The 18,951-nt window shown below is 36.3% G+C and overlaps 1 protein-coding gene across 1 annotated transcript; it reads right to left on the bottom strand.

Annotated features, from left to right (window-relative positions):
• Positions 1-1,346: 1,346 nt before the first annotated feature.
• Positions 1,347-1,901, bottom strand: LOC131860086 (uncharacterized). The gene has a single exon (XM_059214453.1). It carries the CDS (start codon positions 1,899-1,901, stop codon positions 1,347-1,349), a length of 555 nt encoding a protein of 184 aa, XP_059070436.1.
• Between the last annotated feature and the right edge of the window lie 17,050 nt (positions 1,902-18,951).

Genomic DNA, 18,951 nt, shown 5'->3' with positions numbered 1-18,951 from the left:
ACTTTTCAATTTATGCAATTTAATAGGGAGGAAAGAAGAACTTTGAGCTCACCTTTCATGTAGAACCGAAAATTCACACAAAGCTGAGAAAAGAAACTACTGCCACTGCTACTTCCCTACTGAATGATTTGATCAAACAACAGAGGCCAATAATTTACTTTCAAAGAAACAAACTTATAACATAACCTGAAATGCCGACTGCATGACTCTTTATGACTCTCGCCTATCAGATTATTCATTCCCATTGTGCCGATAGGATTTGATCCTGACACCTTATTAATTCCTACGTGGCTTCTGCTTTCATATCTTTCCTCAACATGATTATCTCTAGTACGGATGTCATTATCATTCATTTCCTTAGAGGTTCATCATTCAAATCCAAAATATTCCTTTAAATGCCGATATTTTATTACTTTGTCTTCAAAATTATCTATCCTCGAACCTTGAACCCTAAACCACTGAAAAGAAGTTCAGAGGTTCAAGTTGAATACTACACTAGAGAGCAAAACATTCAGCCAAACAAGGACTCACACTTTATGAACGCGACTCACAAAAGACTTAATACAATATGTTTGAACCTTGAACCTTGAACCACTAAAAAGAAGGTTCAAAGGTTCAAGTTCAATGACAATTAAGACAAAGTCTATTGACGCCCTATTAAACACAACCATTACTTTATAAAGCGACTTTGAACTTTGAACTTTGAACCACTTTTTTTTGAAAGGTTCAAGGTTCAAGTTCAAGAAAGGCCACAAAACGAAAACTTTATTTGGATGTTGAAAAAATTAAAAGAGCAGACTAACATTGGCTCTGACTGGGGACTGGGATGGTAATGGACTGAGGTATGAACCCAAAATCTCTAGTTTCACAAAATAAGACTCAGAAGGAAAAGATCTAAACCTCAACAAATTGAACCTACGACTACTCACAACAAAACTTTATATACAAGACATGTAGGGGATTCCTGCTTACAATTTATACAATTTCAAATCCTACCCATTATAGGTCAGGGGAAGAATGGTGCCATCTGGGTATGCAAGTAAAAATGAATTTGGTCCGTTTACCTCATGTATGTCGAACAACCCCTTCCAAAGATATTCAAATTTTCTGTGGGCTCCTTTTGGTGCTTTTTGACCGTCCCAAAGTAAAACCTGATCACCTAACATGAATTTCCATTGTCTGGCTCTCCTGTCAAATATTTTCTTGATTCTCATCTGATGGTCTGTAATCCAATCAACCAATTTCTCTCTTTCTTCTTCAATTTTCATTAAATGCATAATTCTCCTCTCTAGAGAATCCTGAAAATGCATATCCTCTATTACTGTTTGTAACTTTGAAGCCGCAAGTTACAGAGGAAGTGATACCTGAGCTCCAACACCATAGAATAACTTGAAAGGTGACATGCCAATTGCTCTCTTTGGAGTGGTACGGTCTACCCAGAGAGCTTCATATAACTTTTTATACCAATCTCTAAAATTTTCGCTAACTAATTTCTTCAAAATGTCTATTAGGTTTTTATTACTTGATTCCGCTTGGCCATTACCCTGTACGTAATAATCTAAGGAATGAGCAAGTGAAATCGCATAATCATAGCAAAACATAGAAATTTTAGTTGAGGAGAAATTAGTTGCATCATTAGCCACAAGTTTGTGGGGAACACCAAAACGAACCAAAATATTTTCCTTTAAAAAATTACAGACAACCTCTGATGTAGTCTTTCTTACTAGAATAGGTTCAACCCATTTCATGAAATAATCAGTAGCAGTCAGAATATGAGTGTGTCCTGCACTAAATGTAGGTGACAATGGCCCTATGAAATCTAAACCCCACTGTTTAAATGGTTCATCAATAATAATAGGTCTGAGAGGCAATGCTGCAAGTTGAGGCTTTCCGGTGAACATTTTTCATTTTTCACATTTAGCTACCGAAGCATAAGCATCTTTGAACATACTTGGCCAATAATAACAATTCCTCAGGATCTTATAGGAAGTTACTATTGATCAAAAATGACCGCCACAAGCTTCATCATGAAAAGCTTTCAACAACGATTCTTTGAGTGGCTTATCTACACAGCATAAGAAAGTTCCGTCCAACCCTTTTTTGTATTGTACATCATCAAAAATGACATACTTGGCAGCCTTCAATCTTAGGTTTCACCTTTCTCTCGGAGATAAATGCACCGAAAAATCTCCATAAGTCAAATAATAGGCAACATCTACAAACCAAGTATCTTGTAGTCCAACAAACAGAACTAAGGGCAATTCCTTATTATTCTCATGTTCATTTTCTGCAAGTAACTTACATAGACCCTGTCCTCTTACAAATTTGGTTAGCTTTATATCTAAGTCAAATTCCTAAATTTTAGAAACCCATGAGGCTCTATTATTCATTCCAATATCATGCTATCTTAGAACACTTTTAACTGCAGAGTGAGGCACATATACTACTACATGGGAATGAAGAATATAATACCTAAACTGCTTTATAGCCTTCACAACAACAAATGCCTACTTTTCTATTAGCAAATATTTTAATTCATGCTTTTTCAATGGCACACTCATGAATGCTATGTGGAATTCTTCAGCTTCTTCATTTTTTTGAAGCAATATTCCTGACATGGTATGTTTGGAAGCATAACAATAAATAATGAAATCTTTCTTAAAATCAGGATTAACAAGGGTAGGAGCATGTGCTATAGCTTCCTTATTTGCTTCAAAGGCTTTCTTTCCCTCTTCATTCCATTTGACCACTATTTTTTCACTCATTACGTTTACAATATATCGGGTGGTCTCTACAAAATCTGGAAGAAACCTCCTTAAAAAGTTTACCTGCCCAAAGAAAGATCTGACTACATTCTTGTTAGATGGCAAACTCAGCTGCTGAATCACCCTTACCCTTTCAGGCTCTACTTTGACACCTTCATTTGAGACAATGTGACCTATTAATTTACCTTCGGTGACACCAAAATCTGATTTCTTAGGGTTTGAAGACACTTCATGCTCCCGACATCTTTGTAGTACCAGTTTTAAGTCTCTTAAGTGAACTTTTCACCCTTTTGAAAATACCATTAAATCATCAAGATATACAACTATTATATTATCTTTCAAATGACCAAAAGACAAGTCCATGGCTCTCTGAAAGGGGTCTCCAGCATTGATCAGACCAAAAGGCATTCTGTTGTATGCAAAGGTACCCCAAGGAGTAATAAAGGTTGTTTTATGCTGATCCTATTTTTGAACACTTATCTGATTGTAACTAGAAAAGCCATCTAACATAGACATCATTTCTGAGCCCGAGATTGTCTGCAAAATATGATCCATTGAGGGTAAAGGATGATTATCCGTCAAACTGGCCTGATTCAAATTTATGAAATCTACACATACACTTATTTCTCCATTTTTCTTACGAATAGGGACTATATTTGCAATCTAGGTAGAATGATGAATAGGATAAATAATCCTTGCTTTCAGCATCCTATCCACCTCTCTAAAGACAGCCTCCGCAATTTTGGGGTTGAAACCGCTTAACTTCTGTCTAAAAGGACTCACTCCAGGCTTTAAAGGAATATGATGTTGAAAATGTCCATCACTAAAGTTTTTAAGATCGTCATCACACCAGGCAAACACATCTCAAAACTCCATTAAGAGACTTATGAATCCCTATTTTTCTTCTAACATGCAACATTTTCCTAGGTTAATATACTTAGGATCTTCCTCTATTCCAATGTTGATTCTTTCATATCCTCCTGTATCCTATGCTACAGGAACCTTCTCATCCTTCCTTTGACTTAAGGTGTCATGATGATAAAAAAGACATTCTAAAGAAACCAAACCTTTAGGAATTCTATTTCCCTTTAACTGCAGTATCTCTTCATTTGCTTCTTGTTTTAAATCCGGTGAAAACTATCCACAGTCTGAGGTTGAACCTTCAAAGAAAGTAGTTGTAAACATCTTTGCACATTGTAGGAAATTCTTTATGTGCTAATAATTTTCAAACACCTTGCCAAAATATTGCATTATCAGACACACTTGGTTGATAAATCAATTCCACTCGATAAGTATCATCTGCAAATTCTAGGTGTGGAATCAGAAGAGAAGCCGAAACTGATAGAGAATCAGCTTTAGCATTTTGTTCTCTAGGAACAGCTTCAATAAAGAATGCTTCAAACCTTTCAATCTCATCCCATACCCTATTCCTGTACTGCCTCAATCTCTCATTCTTAACGCTAAATAACCCCTTGACTTGCTTCACAAACAACTCTGCATTCCCTTTAACTCGTAGCAGCTTAATTCCTAATTTCTTTGCTTTAGACAGCCCCAACAACAAAGCCTCATACTCGGCTGTATTATTTGTATTCATAAATTGTAACTTAAAGGAAAATGGGATAAGCCATCCAGAAGGAGGAATGAAAACAACCCCTGCCCCTAAACCAGATGTTGAACAACTACCATCAAACTTCATATTCCAAAGTTCATTACTCTTTGTGATTGGTGACCTAAAGCTATAACCTCATTGTCAGACAGAATCATATAGTTACCAAAGTCACATTCTTGATACAAAATTTGTGCTTTCGGATCATCTGTTGGGAAAATAGTAAACTTAGACTTTGGTTCTGGTTGCAAAATAACTTGTCTTTTCCCAATAGGAATGGTGGCTTGGGACCAGTCCATCTTAATTTCACCACCTAGGTCTTTGCAAAAGGCCAGACTAAGTGGCATGTCATAACTTGCTGGTATATCAGCTATTAAAATAGTTAACCTAACACGTTTATCAGGATGTAGAACAAGAGTCACTTCTGCATCTTTAATTTGTCCTACAAGAGGAATTTGTTTGGAATGCATGGACTAACATCTTCCAAAGGTTCTTGTTAAAGATAACCCTAAGGCCTTAGCTACAACAAATGGCTCAATATTGTCTAAGGCACCAAAATCAATAATACAATTATTCAATCTATGTCCATTTATGAACAGAGATACATAAAAAGGGTCGGGTTTAGGTTCAAAAACAAGAATCATTTCATCAGTTTGATTACCAATAATATCAGGTGAAATTTCAGGACTGACTGTGTGTGTTGACTCTTGGTTTTGTGGTATCGAAGCAAGGTTGATTGACTACTGAGTTGAGCCAATTTGTGTAGAAGCATTATTTCCTTTAACAAATTTAACAAGCCTATCAAGTTCTTTAGGATTCAATTTCAGATATCCCGCTGGTGAAATTTGGATTCTAGAAGATTTACAAAATTCTATTATATCAAATGGACTGACCATATCTACAGGCTTTAATAATGGGATTCCTTGTACCTATAAATCATTATTGTGAGAATGAGAGAAGATTTTTTCACCTCTAAAACTCCTAGCTAAGGATGAAGAAGCCCCTTGAGACTTGATATTGTGTTGATTTCTGGTTAATACTACACATCAAGGATCTTCTAAGGTAACCAAAATGTCGCCTTCTCTTTCTGAATCTGACTCATACTCTAGGAAGTGTATTCCAGAGTGGCTGGGCTGCCCTAAAGATTCTTCTTCACTTACTTCCCTCAGCATCTCCTTTGAACCCATCAATTGTGTATAGCGTACCATTTTAGGACAAGATTTTCCATCATGATCATCAGTAAGATGAAAGACACACATATTAGCTTTTGATGGAGGTGCCTCAATGGCCAACCTTTGTTGCACCAGAGGTAATTGTGGTACTCTTACCCCAGTTCTAGTTGATTGATTCAGAAATCTTCTAGGAACATCTTGATAAGGCTGAGGATACGTCACATTAGACTTAGACAATTGTCTCTTAAGTGTTATTACATCATTCATTATTGAGGCTTGTGTAGTGGAGGTTTGAACTTCTTTTTTCCATTTCCCATCTATAATTAAATCATCCTCCAATTCAATTGCTAGGGTCTTAGCAGCTTCTAGGTTTTATACTCTCTGCTTAGAGATTAAAAAACTTATCTCTGAGGGCATTGAGTTAATAAAGAAACACTTCAAATTATCATCAGAAGGTATTTGATTAGCGGGGATTTTATGAAGTATCTTGTTAAATCTAGCCACAAAATCTCTCATAGTTTCAGGAATCTCTTTTTTAAGCTGTGCTAATTGAGCTAAAAGGAAATGCTCATCCTCAGCTAACTTGAACCTAGCTTCAAATTTTATCTTAATATCATGCTAGTTCGTAATATCATCATTCGGTAAATGGTAGAACCAATCTACAGCTGCATTGGTTAATATTTGAACAAAAAGTTTGACTGCTATATCCTCATGCTGAATTTCTAAAATACCACATGCCGCATGAAAAGCATTCAAATGCTCACTAGTTGTAACTTTTCCATCTCCACTAAACTTAGGCAAGTGATCTCATGAGCTTTTTGGTAGAGGGTTTAAATTAGCACTTAAAGCAAGTGGTCCTACAGTTGGTCCCTAGGGATTATGCACAACCATTGGTAGGATAATGTTCAAAGGTGTAGGGTTGACAATTGTAGGAAGGGCAACACCATGCAATATCAGCGCATGATAAGTAGATGATACGGGTATATGAGAAAAAGCACTAGGTGGTCTACTTCTCGCTCTTCTTTGTGATGTAAATGAAGTAGAAAAACTCAAATTCTGCAATTCCTGAAAAACTGAATCAATAACGCCTTCACGCCTCTAGGACCTCGTATACCTTCTGGACTCCAGTCTGTTTACAAAATATATCTCTAATATTTAACCAGAATGAATTCTAAAGCTAATCACAAGATAGCCCTGTACATCTTATGATTTTATTATTGATCTCTTATTCGACTCCCCAGCAAAGTCGCCAAAAATTTGTTAGTTAATAGATTAGTCTTTTATACATTGTATTCTTAAATCTATGTATGCCCATTAATTAAAAGACAAAGGCAACTAACAGTTGGATAATTTTAGGAATAATTATCCTCTGTATACGGGTACAGCTCCCCAACAAAGAATTATTTTCAATCAGCTCTCATTATAGTAATTTAATTTGCATACTTTTTACCCAAAAGTACTTAAAGGCAGATTTATATTCACTTGTCAGCACATAATGAATATATTCTCAATTAACAACACCAATTTTATCATGAAGTTCACAGACTTCAAGCATTTGTTTTTCAGGGAAAAAACATTCTACATGCATTCACAAATAATGAGAAGAAAAGTAACAAACTCTAGATTCAAACTAAATCCACACAGAGATTATCATCTAAATCAATTAAACTCACAGATTTAATACTACAGAACTTGCAACAATTTTATTTATAAAAACTATTCTCTTCTCTCTCAAAACATCATGAAAAATAGATCTTTATCTATTGCATTCCTTTTTCCGCCCAAAAATCTTTCGGAACCAATCAGAGTCTTTTTCATCCCTTAAATAGCCACGGCAAGGCTTACAGTAAAGTGGGAAACACGAAAAAACTAACTTTCCGTCCCATGAAGTTCAACAAAATTTACCAAATGAAACTATTTTTTTTACTACCAGAAAATAGAGCCTATTGTCTAGAAAACATGGAAACAATTTCAAGAAACAGATTCTTTCTTCCAATTAGAATATGTCGTAATGAAGTGCTGGATAACAGGCTTATGTGGAAGCCCCACATGTGCTATGCGCTGCTTCCATACCTCCTTTTCCTTGTGAACCTGTGCAACTTTATCAGAGTGGCTATCCAGATGTCCAATGCATAGGAAGAGAAGCGACTCAATTTTGGCGATAGTAGTTACTTCATCTGAGACCAAGCCCTTAGCCTCCTTCACATAGTTAATATTTTTCTCAAAAGATTCTGTTATTACTTCAACGGTCTCAAGTGTCCCATCACTTTTTAGGAATTTAATTCCGATGCATAAGAGCTCATTTCACATGTTAGTGGTTAACTCTGCAAGTTGGCCTGCCAATTTTGTGAGTTCTTCATATGCTTGTTTTATCAATGAATTCCTCCATTCAATATTCTTTTGGCAGACATACAAGATGCTATCATCCAACCTTGGCATTGGTTTCTCAATTAGGAATTTCATAACTCCATAAGTCTGTACTTCTTGCATCTGTGTAGTCCTTGTTTCCCATTCTACCTCTTCATCTTTCCAATTACTTATTTCAGTCTCCAATTCCTTCATTACTTGTATTGCCCCATTATGAACTTTACTTAGGTTCCCAAAATACACAGCTCCAGATTTCTACATCTGCTCCAACCACTCCATCACTATCTTTATTATCAGTCTACATTTTTGTATTTGTTCCAAGGTTTTTTGGTTGACTAGGGACTTTGGATCAAATGATGTAGGCAATTGTGACAAGGTTTGAGGATTCAGACTGTTCATGGCCTCAATGTACTTTGCCATTCTGTGCAACATCTCCTTCATTGGATGTTTGTCCCTTTCATCTTTCCAAGTCCTTGTGATAATCTTCTAAGTTGAAGCTTCAAGAGGAAGAACATCTATGGCACGATTAGCAGTCCCTATGTTTACTTTTTAAACAGTAAAATCTTGTACTGTAGGATTTTCAATCTTGGCATCTGTCAATGGATGTGCAATCTCTGCCACCCAATCTCCACTATGAACATCAAAATCAATTTTTGACATAGTCTTTGATTTATTGGCTTTGGAAGTCTTTCCTAGGGACTTACTCACCATATCTTCCATTGAAATCGATGCAGGGACTATGTTTCTCTTCTTTCTACCAAGCATATTATCCAACTAGACTGGGCTCTTGGAAACTGGAGTCTTTACAAAATCAGTTCCTGCATCTTTTTCATTTCTTATTACCATGATGGAATCCACCTGAAAGGTTTCCTGTGCTTGCTGGCTGGTTTCCTCATCATCTACATTTTGTTGCTCTGAACCTAGACTATCTTGAAGGGCATCCATTTCAAGATCAACCACTACTATGTCTGGAGGAAAGGACCTCCTTTTACTCCTCGATTTAGAGCAGGTAACTCTAATAGGAATCAATTGCCCTTTGCTTTGTAATGCCCTGCTCTTCTGCTCACCTTTATCCCTTTTGTGAGAATGACTTGCATCACAAGATTGAATAAATGTATTAGAACCATGCTCTTAGAGGATGAAGTTGAACCCTTCTGGTGGCTTTTCTTGAATCGGTGTTGCTTAAGCCATTTCTCCATTCTTCCCATTACCATGAGGGTTCTAACTTGAATATCTTCCTCCTCATTTTTCTCCAAATCTATCTCTGAGATTACCCCTGGCTGCTTATCTTGAACAAACTATGGATCAATTAAATCTTTGCCATCTTCCTCGATATCTGCAGTGTTCATTTCTAGGCCATACTCTCTTACTTGTCATAAAGTGAATCTTAGGTGGGCTCTTCTCCGAACCTCATACTCATCCTCACAGTTTATCTAGAAATCTTCTAGACTCGGCATATGCTGAAAATTTTCACTAATTGTAAGATGAGCCATTGCAAAACTTTAATATCAAAGTTAGTGCAAGGAATATACAGTTTGAAATTGAACTGTTTGAACTCTAACTCTATGTTTAAGGCATCTGAAACAATATTGCAAGTGTAATGTGTTAGTTCAATAGGGAAAGATACTCCTGTTTGATACTTTTCTCTATATTCATTTTCTATATAAGCAAGTTGTCTACTTACTTCCATTAGCACCTGTCTATCAAAGACATACCTTGACAATTTATAGGGTTCTCCTTCAAAGCCACCAACCCTTATATAAGTGAATCTAGAAAACTGAATATAGACACCGCCATAGGTACTTATAAACTACATAGCTTGTTCAGTTAATCTCTTATGCATATCTCCCCTTAATTTAAATACTATCCTACCTAGGAAAATATTTTGAACCTTATAATAATTCTCTGCTACCCTGTGTTGCTGTAAATGTGGATGGTACTCATAAATTTTCATATTATTCTACCAAACTTCATGGAATAAACCTGTCCATTGTCTTGTAAAAGCTAAGCAATATATAAGATAGGAAGACATATAAAAATTCTTGTTTCCAAAGTAGCTTAAGCCCTCATGCATTCTTTCTACAATAAACTCGGCCCAGTCTATATATCTTTTCCCACCAAAGATAACCTGAACAAAGAAATACATCCAATCCTCCCAGTAATAGGCAATCTAATTTCCCCACATTCTATGTAAGAGAATTATAATGTCCCTTACTTCTTGAATCATGTGATCATGGGTTAATGGGCTGGGAAACCGAGAACCTCCTTTTTGGAATTTCAACAGCCAATTTCTAGCAATAACACTTTGGTAATAGGCCTTTTTTTTTGAAAATAGCCCTTGTGACTTAGAAATCGTCCAGTCTTCATACTATTCTTTCTCAGGAATCCTCATTACTGTGGCAATGGTCTGCCGACAAATTACTAGCAAACTTTTCACCTTTACATCCCTAATACAGATCTCGATAGGGTCATATCTGGTCATACATTCTAAAACTAACTCTTGACATGATACGACAGGGGGGAATGCTGCAGCTTCAATTAACCCACTATCTAGAATTTTCAGCATTAACGGGGTATTGGTAGAATCACATGCTCTTTCATGAAATTCCTCTAAATTCACTGATGGCAGGAAGGTGTCTCCTATGTTTGGCACGGAACAAACTAAACCAGATTTCAAGTCTGGCTGAGGTGGTTTTGGTCTCATCTTTACTCAACAAATAGGAAAAGTGCACAACAAGAAGAATTGACTGAACTAACTAAAATACTGAACAACACTTTTCAATTTACGCAATTGAACAGGGAGGAAAGAAGAACTTTGAGGTCACCTTTCATGCAGAACTGAAAATTCACACAAAGCTGAGAAAAGAAACTATTGCCGCTGCTACTTCCCTACTGACTGATTTGAACAAACAACAGAGGCCAATAATTTACTTTCAAAGAAATAGACTTATAACATAACCTGAAATGTTGGCTGCACGACTCTTTATGACTCTCGCCTTTTAGATTATTCATGCCCATTGTGCCAAAAGGATTTGATCATTACACCTTATTAATTCTCATGTGCCTTCTCCTTTCATATCTTTCCTCAACATGATTATCTCTAGTATGGATGTCATTATCATTTATTTCCTTAGATGTTCATCATTCAAATCCAGAATATTCCTTTATATGCCGATAGTTCATTACTTTGTCTTAAAAATTATCTATCCTCGAACCTTGAACCCTGAACCACTGAAAAGAAGTTCAGAGGTTCAAGTTCAAGATTGCACTAGAGAACAAAACATTCAGCCAAACAAGGACTCACACTTTATGAACACGACTCACAAAAGACTTAATACAAGATGTTTGAACCTTGAACCTTGAACCACTAAAAAGAAGGATCAAAGGTTCAAGTTCAACAACAATTATCACAAAGTCTATTGACGCCCTATTAAACACAACTATTACTTTATAAATCAACTTTGAACTTTGAACTTTGAACCCTTTTTTTTTGAAAGGTTACAGGTCCAAGTTCAAGAAAGGCCACAAAACGAAAACTTTCTTTGGATGCGGAAAAAATTAAAAGAGTAGACTAACATTGGCTTTGATTGGGTACTGGGATGGTAACAAACTGAGGTATGAGCCCAAAATCTTTGGTTTCACAAAATAAGACTCAGAAGGAAAAGATCTAAACCTCAACAAACCAAGCCTACGACTACTCACAACAAAATTTTATATACAAGACATGCAAGGGATTCCTGCTTACAATTTATAAAATTTCAAATCCTACCCATTATAGGTCAGGGGAAGAATGGTATGATTTGGGTATGCAAGTAAAAATGAATTTTGTCCTTTTACCTCATGTATATCGAAGAACCCCTTCCAAAGAGATTCAAATTTTCTATAGGCTCCTTTTGGTGCTTTTCGGTCATCCCAAAGTAAAACCTGATCACCTGACATGAATTTCCATGGTCTGGCTCTCCTGTCAAATATTTTCTTGATTCTCATCTAATGGTCTATAATCCGATCAACGAATTTCTCACTTTCTTCTTCAATTTTCATTAAATGCATAATTCTCATCTCTAGAGAATCCTAAAAATGCACATCCTCTGTTACTGTTTGTAACTTTGAAGCCACAAGTTCGAACACCATAGACTAACTCGAAAGGTGACATGCCATTTGCTCTCTTTGGAGTGGTACAGTCTACCCAGAGAGCTTCATATAACTTTTTATGGCAATCTCTAAAATTTTTGCTAACTAATTTCTTCATAATGTTTATCAGGTTTTTATTACTTGATTCCGCTTGGCCGTTACCCTGTGGGTAATAATCTGAGGAATGAGCAAGCGATCCCATAATCATAGCAAAACATAGAAATTTCAGTGGAGGAGAAATTAGTTGCATTATCAGCCACAAGTTTGTGGGGAACACCAAAATGAACCAAAATATTTTCCTTTAGAAAATTACAGACAACCTCTGATGTATTCTTTCTTACCATAATTGCTTCTACCCATTTCATGAAATAATCAGTAGCAGTCAGAATATGAGTGTGTCTTGCACTTGATGTAGGTGACAATGGCTCTATGAAATCTAAACCCCACTGTTTAAATGGTTCATCAATAATCATAGGTCTGAGAGGCAATGCTGCAAGTTGAGGCTTTCCGGTGAACATTTTACATTTTTCACATTTGAATACCCAAGCATATGCATCTTTGAACATACCTAGCCAATAATAGCAATTCCTCAGGATCTTATAGGAAGTTATTGTTGATGAAAAATGACCACCACAAGCTTCATCATGAAAAGCTTTCAACAACGATTCTTGGAGTGGCTTATCTACACAGCGTAAGAAAGTTCCATCCAACCCTTTTTTGTATAGTACATCATCAAAAATCACATACTTGGCAGCCTTCAATCTTAGGTTTCACCCTTTTCTCAGAGATAAATGCACTGGACAATCTCCATAATTCAGATAGTAGGCAACATCTGCAAACCAAGTATCTTGTAGTCCAACAAATAGAACTAAGGGCAAATCCTTATTATTCTCATGTTCATTTTCTGTAATTAACTTACATAGACACTGTCCTCTTACCAATTTGGTCGGCTTTATATCTAAGTCAAATTCCTAAATTTTAGAAACCCATGAGGCTCTATTATTCATTCCAATATCCTGCTGTGTTAGAATGCTTTTAACAGCAAAGTGAGGCACATATACTACTCCATGGGAATGAAGAATATAATACCTAAACTTCTTTATAGCCTTCACAACAACAAATTCCTACTTTTCTATTAGCGAATAGTTTAATTCATGTTTTTTGAATGGCACACTCATGAATGCTATGGGGACTTCTTCAGCTTCTTCATTTTTTTGAAGCAATATTCTTGACATGGTATGTTCGGAAGCATAACAATAAATAATGAAATCTTTCTTAAAATCAGGATTAACAAGGGTAGGAGCATGTGCTATAGCTTCCTTAATTGCTTCAAAGGCTTTCTTTCCCTCTTCATTCCATTTGAACACTAATTTTTCACTCATTAGGTTTACAATATATCGGGTGGTCTCTGCAAAATCTGGAATAAACCTCCTTAAAAAGTTTACCTGCCCGTAGAAAGATCTGACTTTATTCCTGTTAGATGGTAAACTCAGTTGCTGAATCGCCCTTACCCTTTTAGGATCTACTTTGACACCTTCCTTTGAGACAATGTGACCTAGTAATTTACCTTCGATGACACCAAACACTAATTTCTTAGGGTTTAAAGACACTTCGTGCTCCTGACATCTTTGTAGTACCTGTTTTAAGTCTCTTAAGTGATGTTTTTGCCATTTTGAAAATAACGTTAAATCATCAAGATATACAACTATTATGTTATCTTTCAGATGACCAAAAGACAAGTCCATGGCTCTCTAAAAGGTTGCTCCAGCATTGATCAGACCAAAATGCATTCTGTTGTATGCAAAGGTACCCCAAGGAGTAATACAGACTATTTTATGCTAATCCTATTTTTGAACACTTATCTGATTGTAACCAGAAAAGCCATATAACATAGACATCATTACTGAGCCCAAGACTGTCTACAAAATATGATCCATTGAGGGTAAAGGATAATTATCCTTCAAACTGGTCTGATTCAAATTTCTGAAATCTACACATATCCTTATTTCTGCATTTTTCTTATGAACAGGGACTATATTTGCAATCCAGGTAGAATGATGAATAATATAAATAATCCTCACTTTTAGCATCTTATCCACCTCTCTAAAGATAGCCTCCACAACTTTGGGGTTGAAACCCATTAACTTCTGTTGAAAAGGACTCACTCCATGCTTTAAAGGAATATGATGTTGAAAATGTCCATCTCTAAAGTTTTTTAGATCGTCATAACACCAGGAAAACACATCTCGAAACTCCATTAAGAGACTTATGAATCCCTATTTTTCTTCTAACGTACAACATCTTCCTAGGTTAACATACTTAGGATCTTCTTCTGTTCCAATGTTAATTCTTTCATATCCTCCTGTATCTTGTGCTACAGGAACCTGCTCATCCTTCCTTTACCTTAAGGCATCAAGATGATGAAAAAGACGCTCTAAAGAAACCAAACCTTTAGGAATTCTATTTCCCTTTAACTGCAGTATCCCTTCATTTGCTTCTTGTTTTAAATCCAGAGAAAACTCTCTATAGTATGAGGTTGAACCTTCAAAGAAAGTAGTTGTAAACATCTCTGCACATTGCAAGAAATTCTTTATCTGCTGATCATTTTCAAAAACCTGCCAAAATATTGCATTATCAAGCACACTTGGTCGATAAATCAATTCCACTCGATAAGTATCATTTGTAAATTATGGGTGTGGAATCAGGAGAGAAGCCAAAACTGCTAGAGAATCAGCTTTAGCATTCTCTTATCTAGGAACAACTTCAATAAAGAATGCATCAAACCCTTCAATCTCATCCCATACCCTATTTCTGTAATGCCTCAATCTATCATTCTTAATGCTAAATAACCCCTTGACTTTCTTCACAATCAACTCTGCATCCGCTTTAACTCGTAGCAGCTTAATTACCAATTTCTTTGCTTTAGACAGCCCCAACAACAAAGCCTCATACTCGGCTATATTATTTGTATTCATAAATTGTAACTTAAAGGAAAATGGGATAAGCCTTCCAGAAGGAGGAATTAAAACAACCCCTACCCCTTAACCAGATGTTGAACAACTGCCATCAAACTCCATATTCCAAAGTTCATTGGCTCTTTGTGATTGGTGAGCTGAAGCTATAACCTCATTGTCAAACAGAATCATATAGTTACCAAAGTCACATTCTTGATACAAAATTTGTGCTTTAGGATCATCTGTTGGGAAAATAGTAAACTTAGACTTTGGCTCTGGTTGCAAAATAACTTGTCTTTTCCCAATAGGAATGGTGGCTTGGGACAAGTCAATCTTAATTTAACAACCCAAGTCTTTGCAAAAGGTCTGACTAAGTAGCATACCATAACTTGCCAGGATATCAGCTACTAAAATAGTTAGCCTAACATGTTTATCAAGATGTACAACAAGAGTCACTTGTGCATCTTTAATTTGTCCTCCAAGAGGAATTTGTTTGGAATCAATGGGATAACATCTTCCAAAGGTTCTTGTTAAAGATAACCCTAAGGCCTTAGCTACAACAGATGGCATAATATTGTCTGAGGCACCAGAATCAATAATACAGTTATTCAATCTATGTCCATTTATGAACAGAGATAAATAAAAAGGGTCAGGTTTAGGTTCAAAAACAAGAATCATTTCATCAGTTTGATTACCAATAATATCAGGTGAAATTTCAAGATTGACTGGGTGTGTTGACTCTTGGTTTTGTGGTATCGAAGCAAGTTTGACTAACTGCTGAGTTTTCCCAATTTGTGCAGAAGCATTGTTTCCTTTAACAAATTTAACAAGCCTATCAAGTTCTTTAGGATTCAATTTCAAATATTCCATTGGTGAAATTTGGGTTCTAGAAGATGTACAAAATTCTATTATATCAAATGGACTGACCATATCTACAAGCTTTAACAATGGGATTTCTTGTACCTATAAATCATTATTGTGAGAATGAGAGAATATTTCTTTACCTTTGAAACTCCCAGCTAAGGATGAAGAATCCCCTTGATACTTGATATTGTGTTGATTTCTGGTTAATACTGCACATGAAGGATCTTCTAGGGTAACCAAAATGTCACCTCCTCTTTCTGAATCTGACTCATACTCTAGGAAGTGTATTTTAGAGTCTCCAGGCTGCCCTAAAGATTCTTCTTCACTTACTTCCCTCAGCTTCTCCTTTGAACCCATCAATTGTGTATAGTGTACCATTTCAAGACAAGAGTTTCCATCATGATCATTAGTAAGACAAAAGACACACATATTAGCTTTTGATGGGGGTACCTCAATGGCTGAGCTTTGTTGCACCGGAGGTAATTGTGGTACTCTTACTCCAGTTCCAGTTGATTGATTTGGAAATCTTCTAGGAACATCTTGATAAGGCTAAGGATACATCACATTAGACTTAGGCAGTTGTCTCTTAAGTGTTATGACATCATTCATCAACCTTTGAATCACAGGATCTGATGAAGTAGTTGATGTTGAGGCTTGTGCAGTGGAGGTTTGAACTTCTATTTTCCATTTCCTAGCTGTAATTAAATCATCCCCCAATTCAATTGCTAGGGTCTTAGCAGCTTCTAGGTTTTGTACTCTCTGCCTACAGATTAAAAAACTTATCTTTGAGGGCATTGAGTTAAAAAAGAAACACTTCAAATGATCATTAGAAGGTCTTTTATTACTAGGGATAATTTTAGGAATAATTATCCTCTGCATACGGGTACAGCTCCCCAACAAAGAATGATTTTCAATCAGCTCTCATTATAGTAATTTAATTTGCATACTTTTTACCCAAAAGTACTTAAAGGCAGATTTATATTCACTTGTCAGCACACAATGAATATATTCTCAATTAACAATGCCAATTTTATCGTGAATTTCACAGACTTCAAGCACTTGTTTTTCAGGGAAAAAGCATTCTACATGCATTCACAAATAATGAGAAGAAAAGTAACAAACTCCAGATTCAAACTAAATCCACACAGAGATTATCATCTAAATCAATTAAACTCACAGATTTAATACTACAGAACTTGCAACAATTTTATTTATAAAAACTGTTCTCTTCTCTCTCAAAAGATCATGAAAAACATATCTTTATCTATTGCTTTCCTTTTTCCCCCAAAAAATCTTTCGGAACCAAATAGAGTCTTTTTCATCCCTTAAATAGCCACGACAAGGCTTACAGTAAAGCGGGAAACATGGAAAAAGTAACTTTCCGCCCCATGAAGTTCAAGAAAATTTACCAAATGAAACTATTTTTTTTACTATGAGAAAATAGAGCCTATTGTCTAGAAAACATGGAAACAATTTCAAGAAATAGATTCTTTCTTCCAATCAAAATACGCCATAATGAAGTGCTGGATAACAGGCTTATGTGGAAGCCCGACATGTGCTATGCGCTACTTTCATACCTTCTTTTCCTTGTGAACCTATGCAACTTTATCGGTGTGGCTATCCAGATGTCCAATGCATAGGAAGAGAAGCGACTCAAGTTTGGCGATAGTAGTTAGGTCATCTAAGATGAAGCCCTTAGCCTCCTTCACATAGTTAATCATTTTCTCAAAAGATTCTGTTATTACTTCAACGGTCTCAAGTGTCCCGTCGCTTTTTAGGCATTTATTTCTGATGCATAAGAGCTCATTTCGCATGGAAGTGGTTAACTCTGCAAGTTGGCCTACCAATTTTGTGAATTCTTCATATGCCTGTTTTATCAATGAATTCCTCCATTCAATATTCTTTTGGCAGACATACAAGATGCTATCATCCAACCCTGGCACTGGTTTTGTTGGGAAAAATGGTGTCTCAACCTTGCATTTATGCAAGGTTACTATTTATAGTAAGTTTTCATTTGAACACGAAATGGTGTGAAACTCTCCCTGAAGCTTCTAGTTGGCTAGATAAGCATTCCGGTAAAGTTGCGTCGCAAGGTCACAACTAGTTTTGAAGATATTAAAGTTTTCATCTTGGAGGGGTGCGATAAAATATTTAAACTTAATTTTGGGGGCCTTACAAGGTGATAGAGAAATTCTCGAGCTTTCGGACGCTTCAAACGGTTCGTCAATCGGACACCCGGTTCTCAAGTTATGGCCTCCGGAAGTTTGTACTCCTAAAATAGGAAAAATAATTTATATCGGATACATAAATGAGCTGTAAAGGGGAGAGACATGTGTTGATGTGTGCTTTAACATGTCATAGGGCATCTAGAAGGGAGATAAGGTCGGCTACACCTTATTGGGTGGTTTTAGCCCATGGTTTTGTAATACCGTTTGACGGTTTCTTGTATTGTATCTCCTATTTATGAGGTGTGTGAGATAGAGGTTGTGTGTAAGAGTCTTATGGCTATTGAGTTGCCTTTGAATCTCTGATTAGTGGTACTCCTGCGAAGAGCTTGCTCTACAAGTATGTTGTAATTTATTTTTGATTGCTGAATAAAATATTGAGCTGCTTTTGGAGTGTGGGGTTTTTCTCCCGAAAGGGTTTTCCCCACGTAGATCACTATGTTGTGGTATGAATGCTATTATATCTATTTCTATTTTTTGTAACTATTGTAACGATCTGAAAAAGTTTTGCATTACCCTCCTCTCAAGGTTAGTGTAGGAATTTGTTTCCGCTACTTAACTTTCTTACAAGTGGTATCAGAGCCTGATCACCTTTGGTTTCAATTGTGGGCAGTTGGATTTTTTGAACTAATCCAGATTTGAGTGGGAGCTTGTGCAGAAGACACTTTTTGATCTTGTTGCAGGAATATTCAGATGGCGAGTTCATCAGGGAGAATAGAGGTGGAGAAATTTAATGGAAGTAATTTTGAGATGTGGAAGCTGAAGATGGAAGATCTGCTAATAGATCAAGATCTTTGGGATGCTGTTGATGCGAATGTCCAAAGGCCCTCAGATCCTATTGCGGCAGCTCAGTATGATGTTATGGAC

This window comes from Cryptomeria japonica, chromosome 11 (genome assembly GCF_030272615.1).
Source record: "Cryptomeria japonica chromosome 11, Sugi_1.0, whole genome shotgun sequence".
Classification (NCBI taxonomy): domain Eukaryota; kingdom Viridiplantae; phylum Streptophyta; class Pinopsida; order Cupressales; family Cupressaceae; genus Cryptomeria; species Cryptomeria japonica.
Note: the sequence above shows the minus strand (reverse complement) of the source record. Positions and strands in the feature narration are given on the sequence as shown.

Bases quoted from the DNA above. Each gene is read 5' to 3' on its own strand.
- LOC131860086 (XM_059214453.1), bottom strand. From the start codon at position 1,901: ATGTTCACCGGAAAGCCTCAACTTGCAGCATTGCCTCTCAGACCTATT.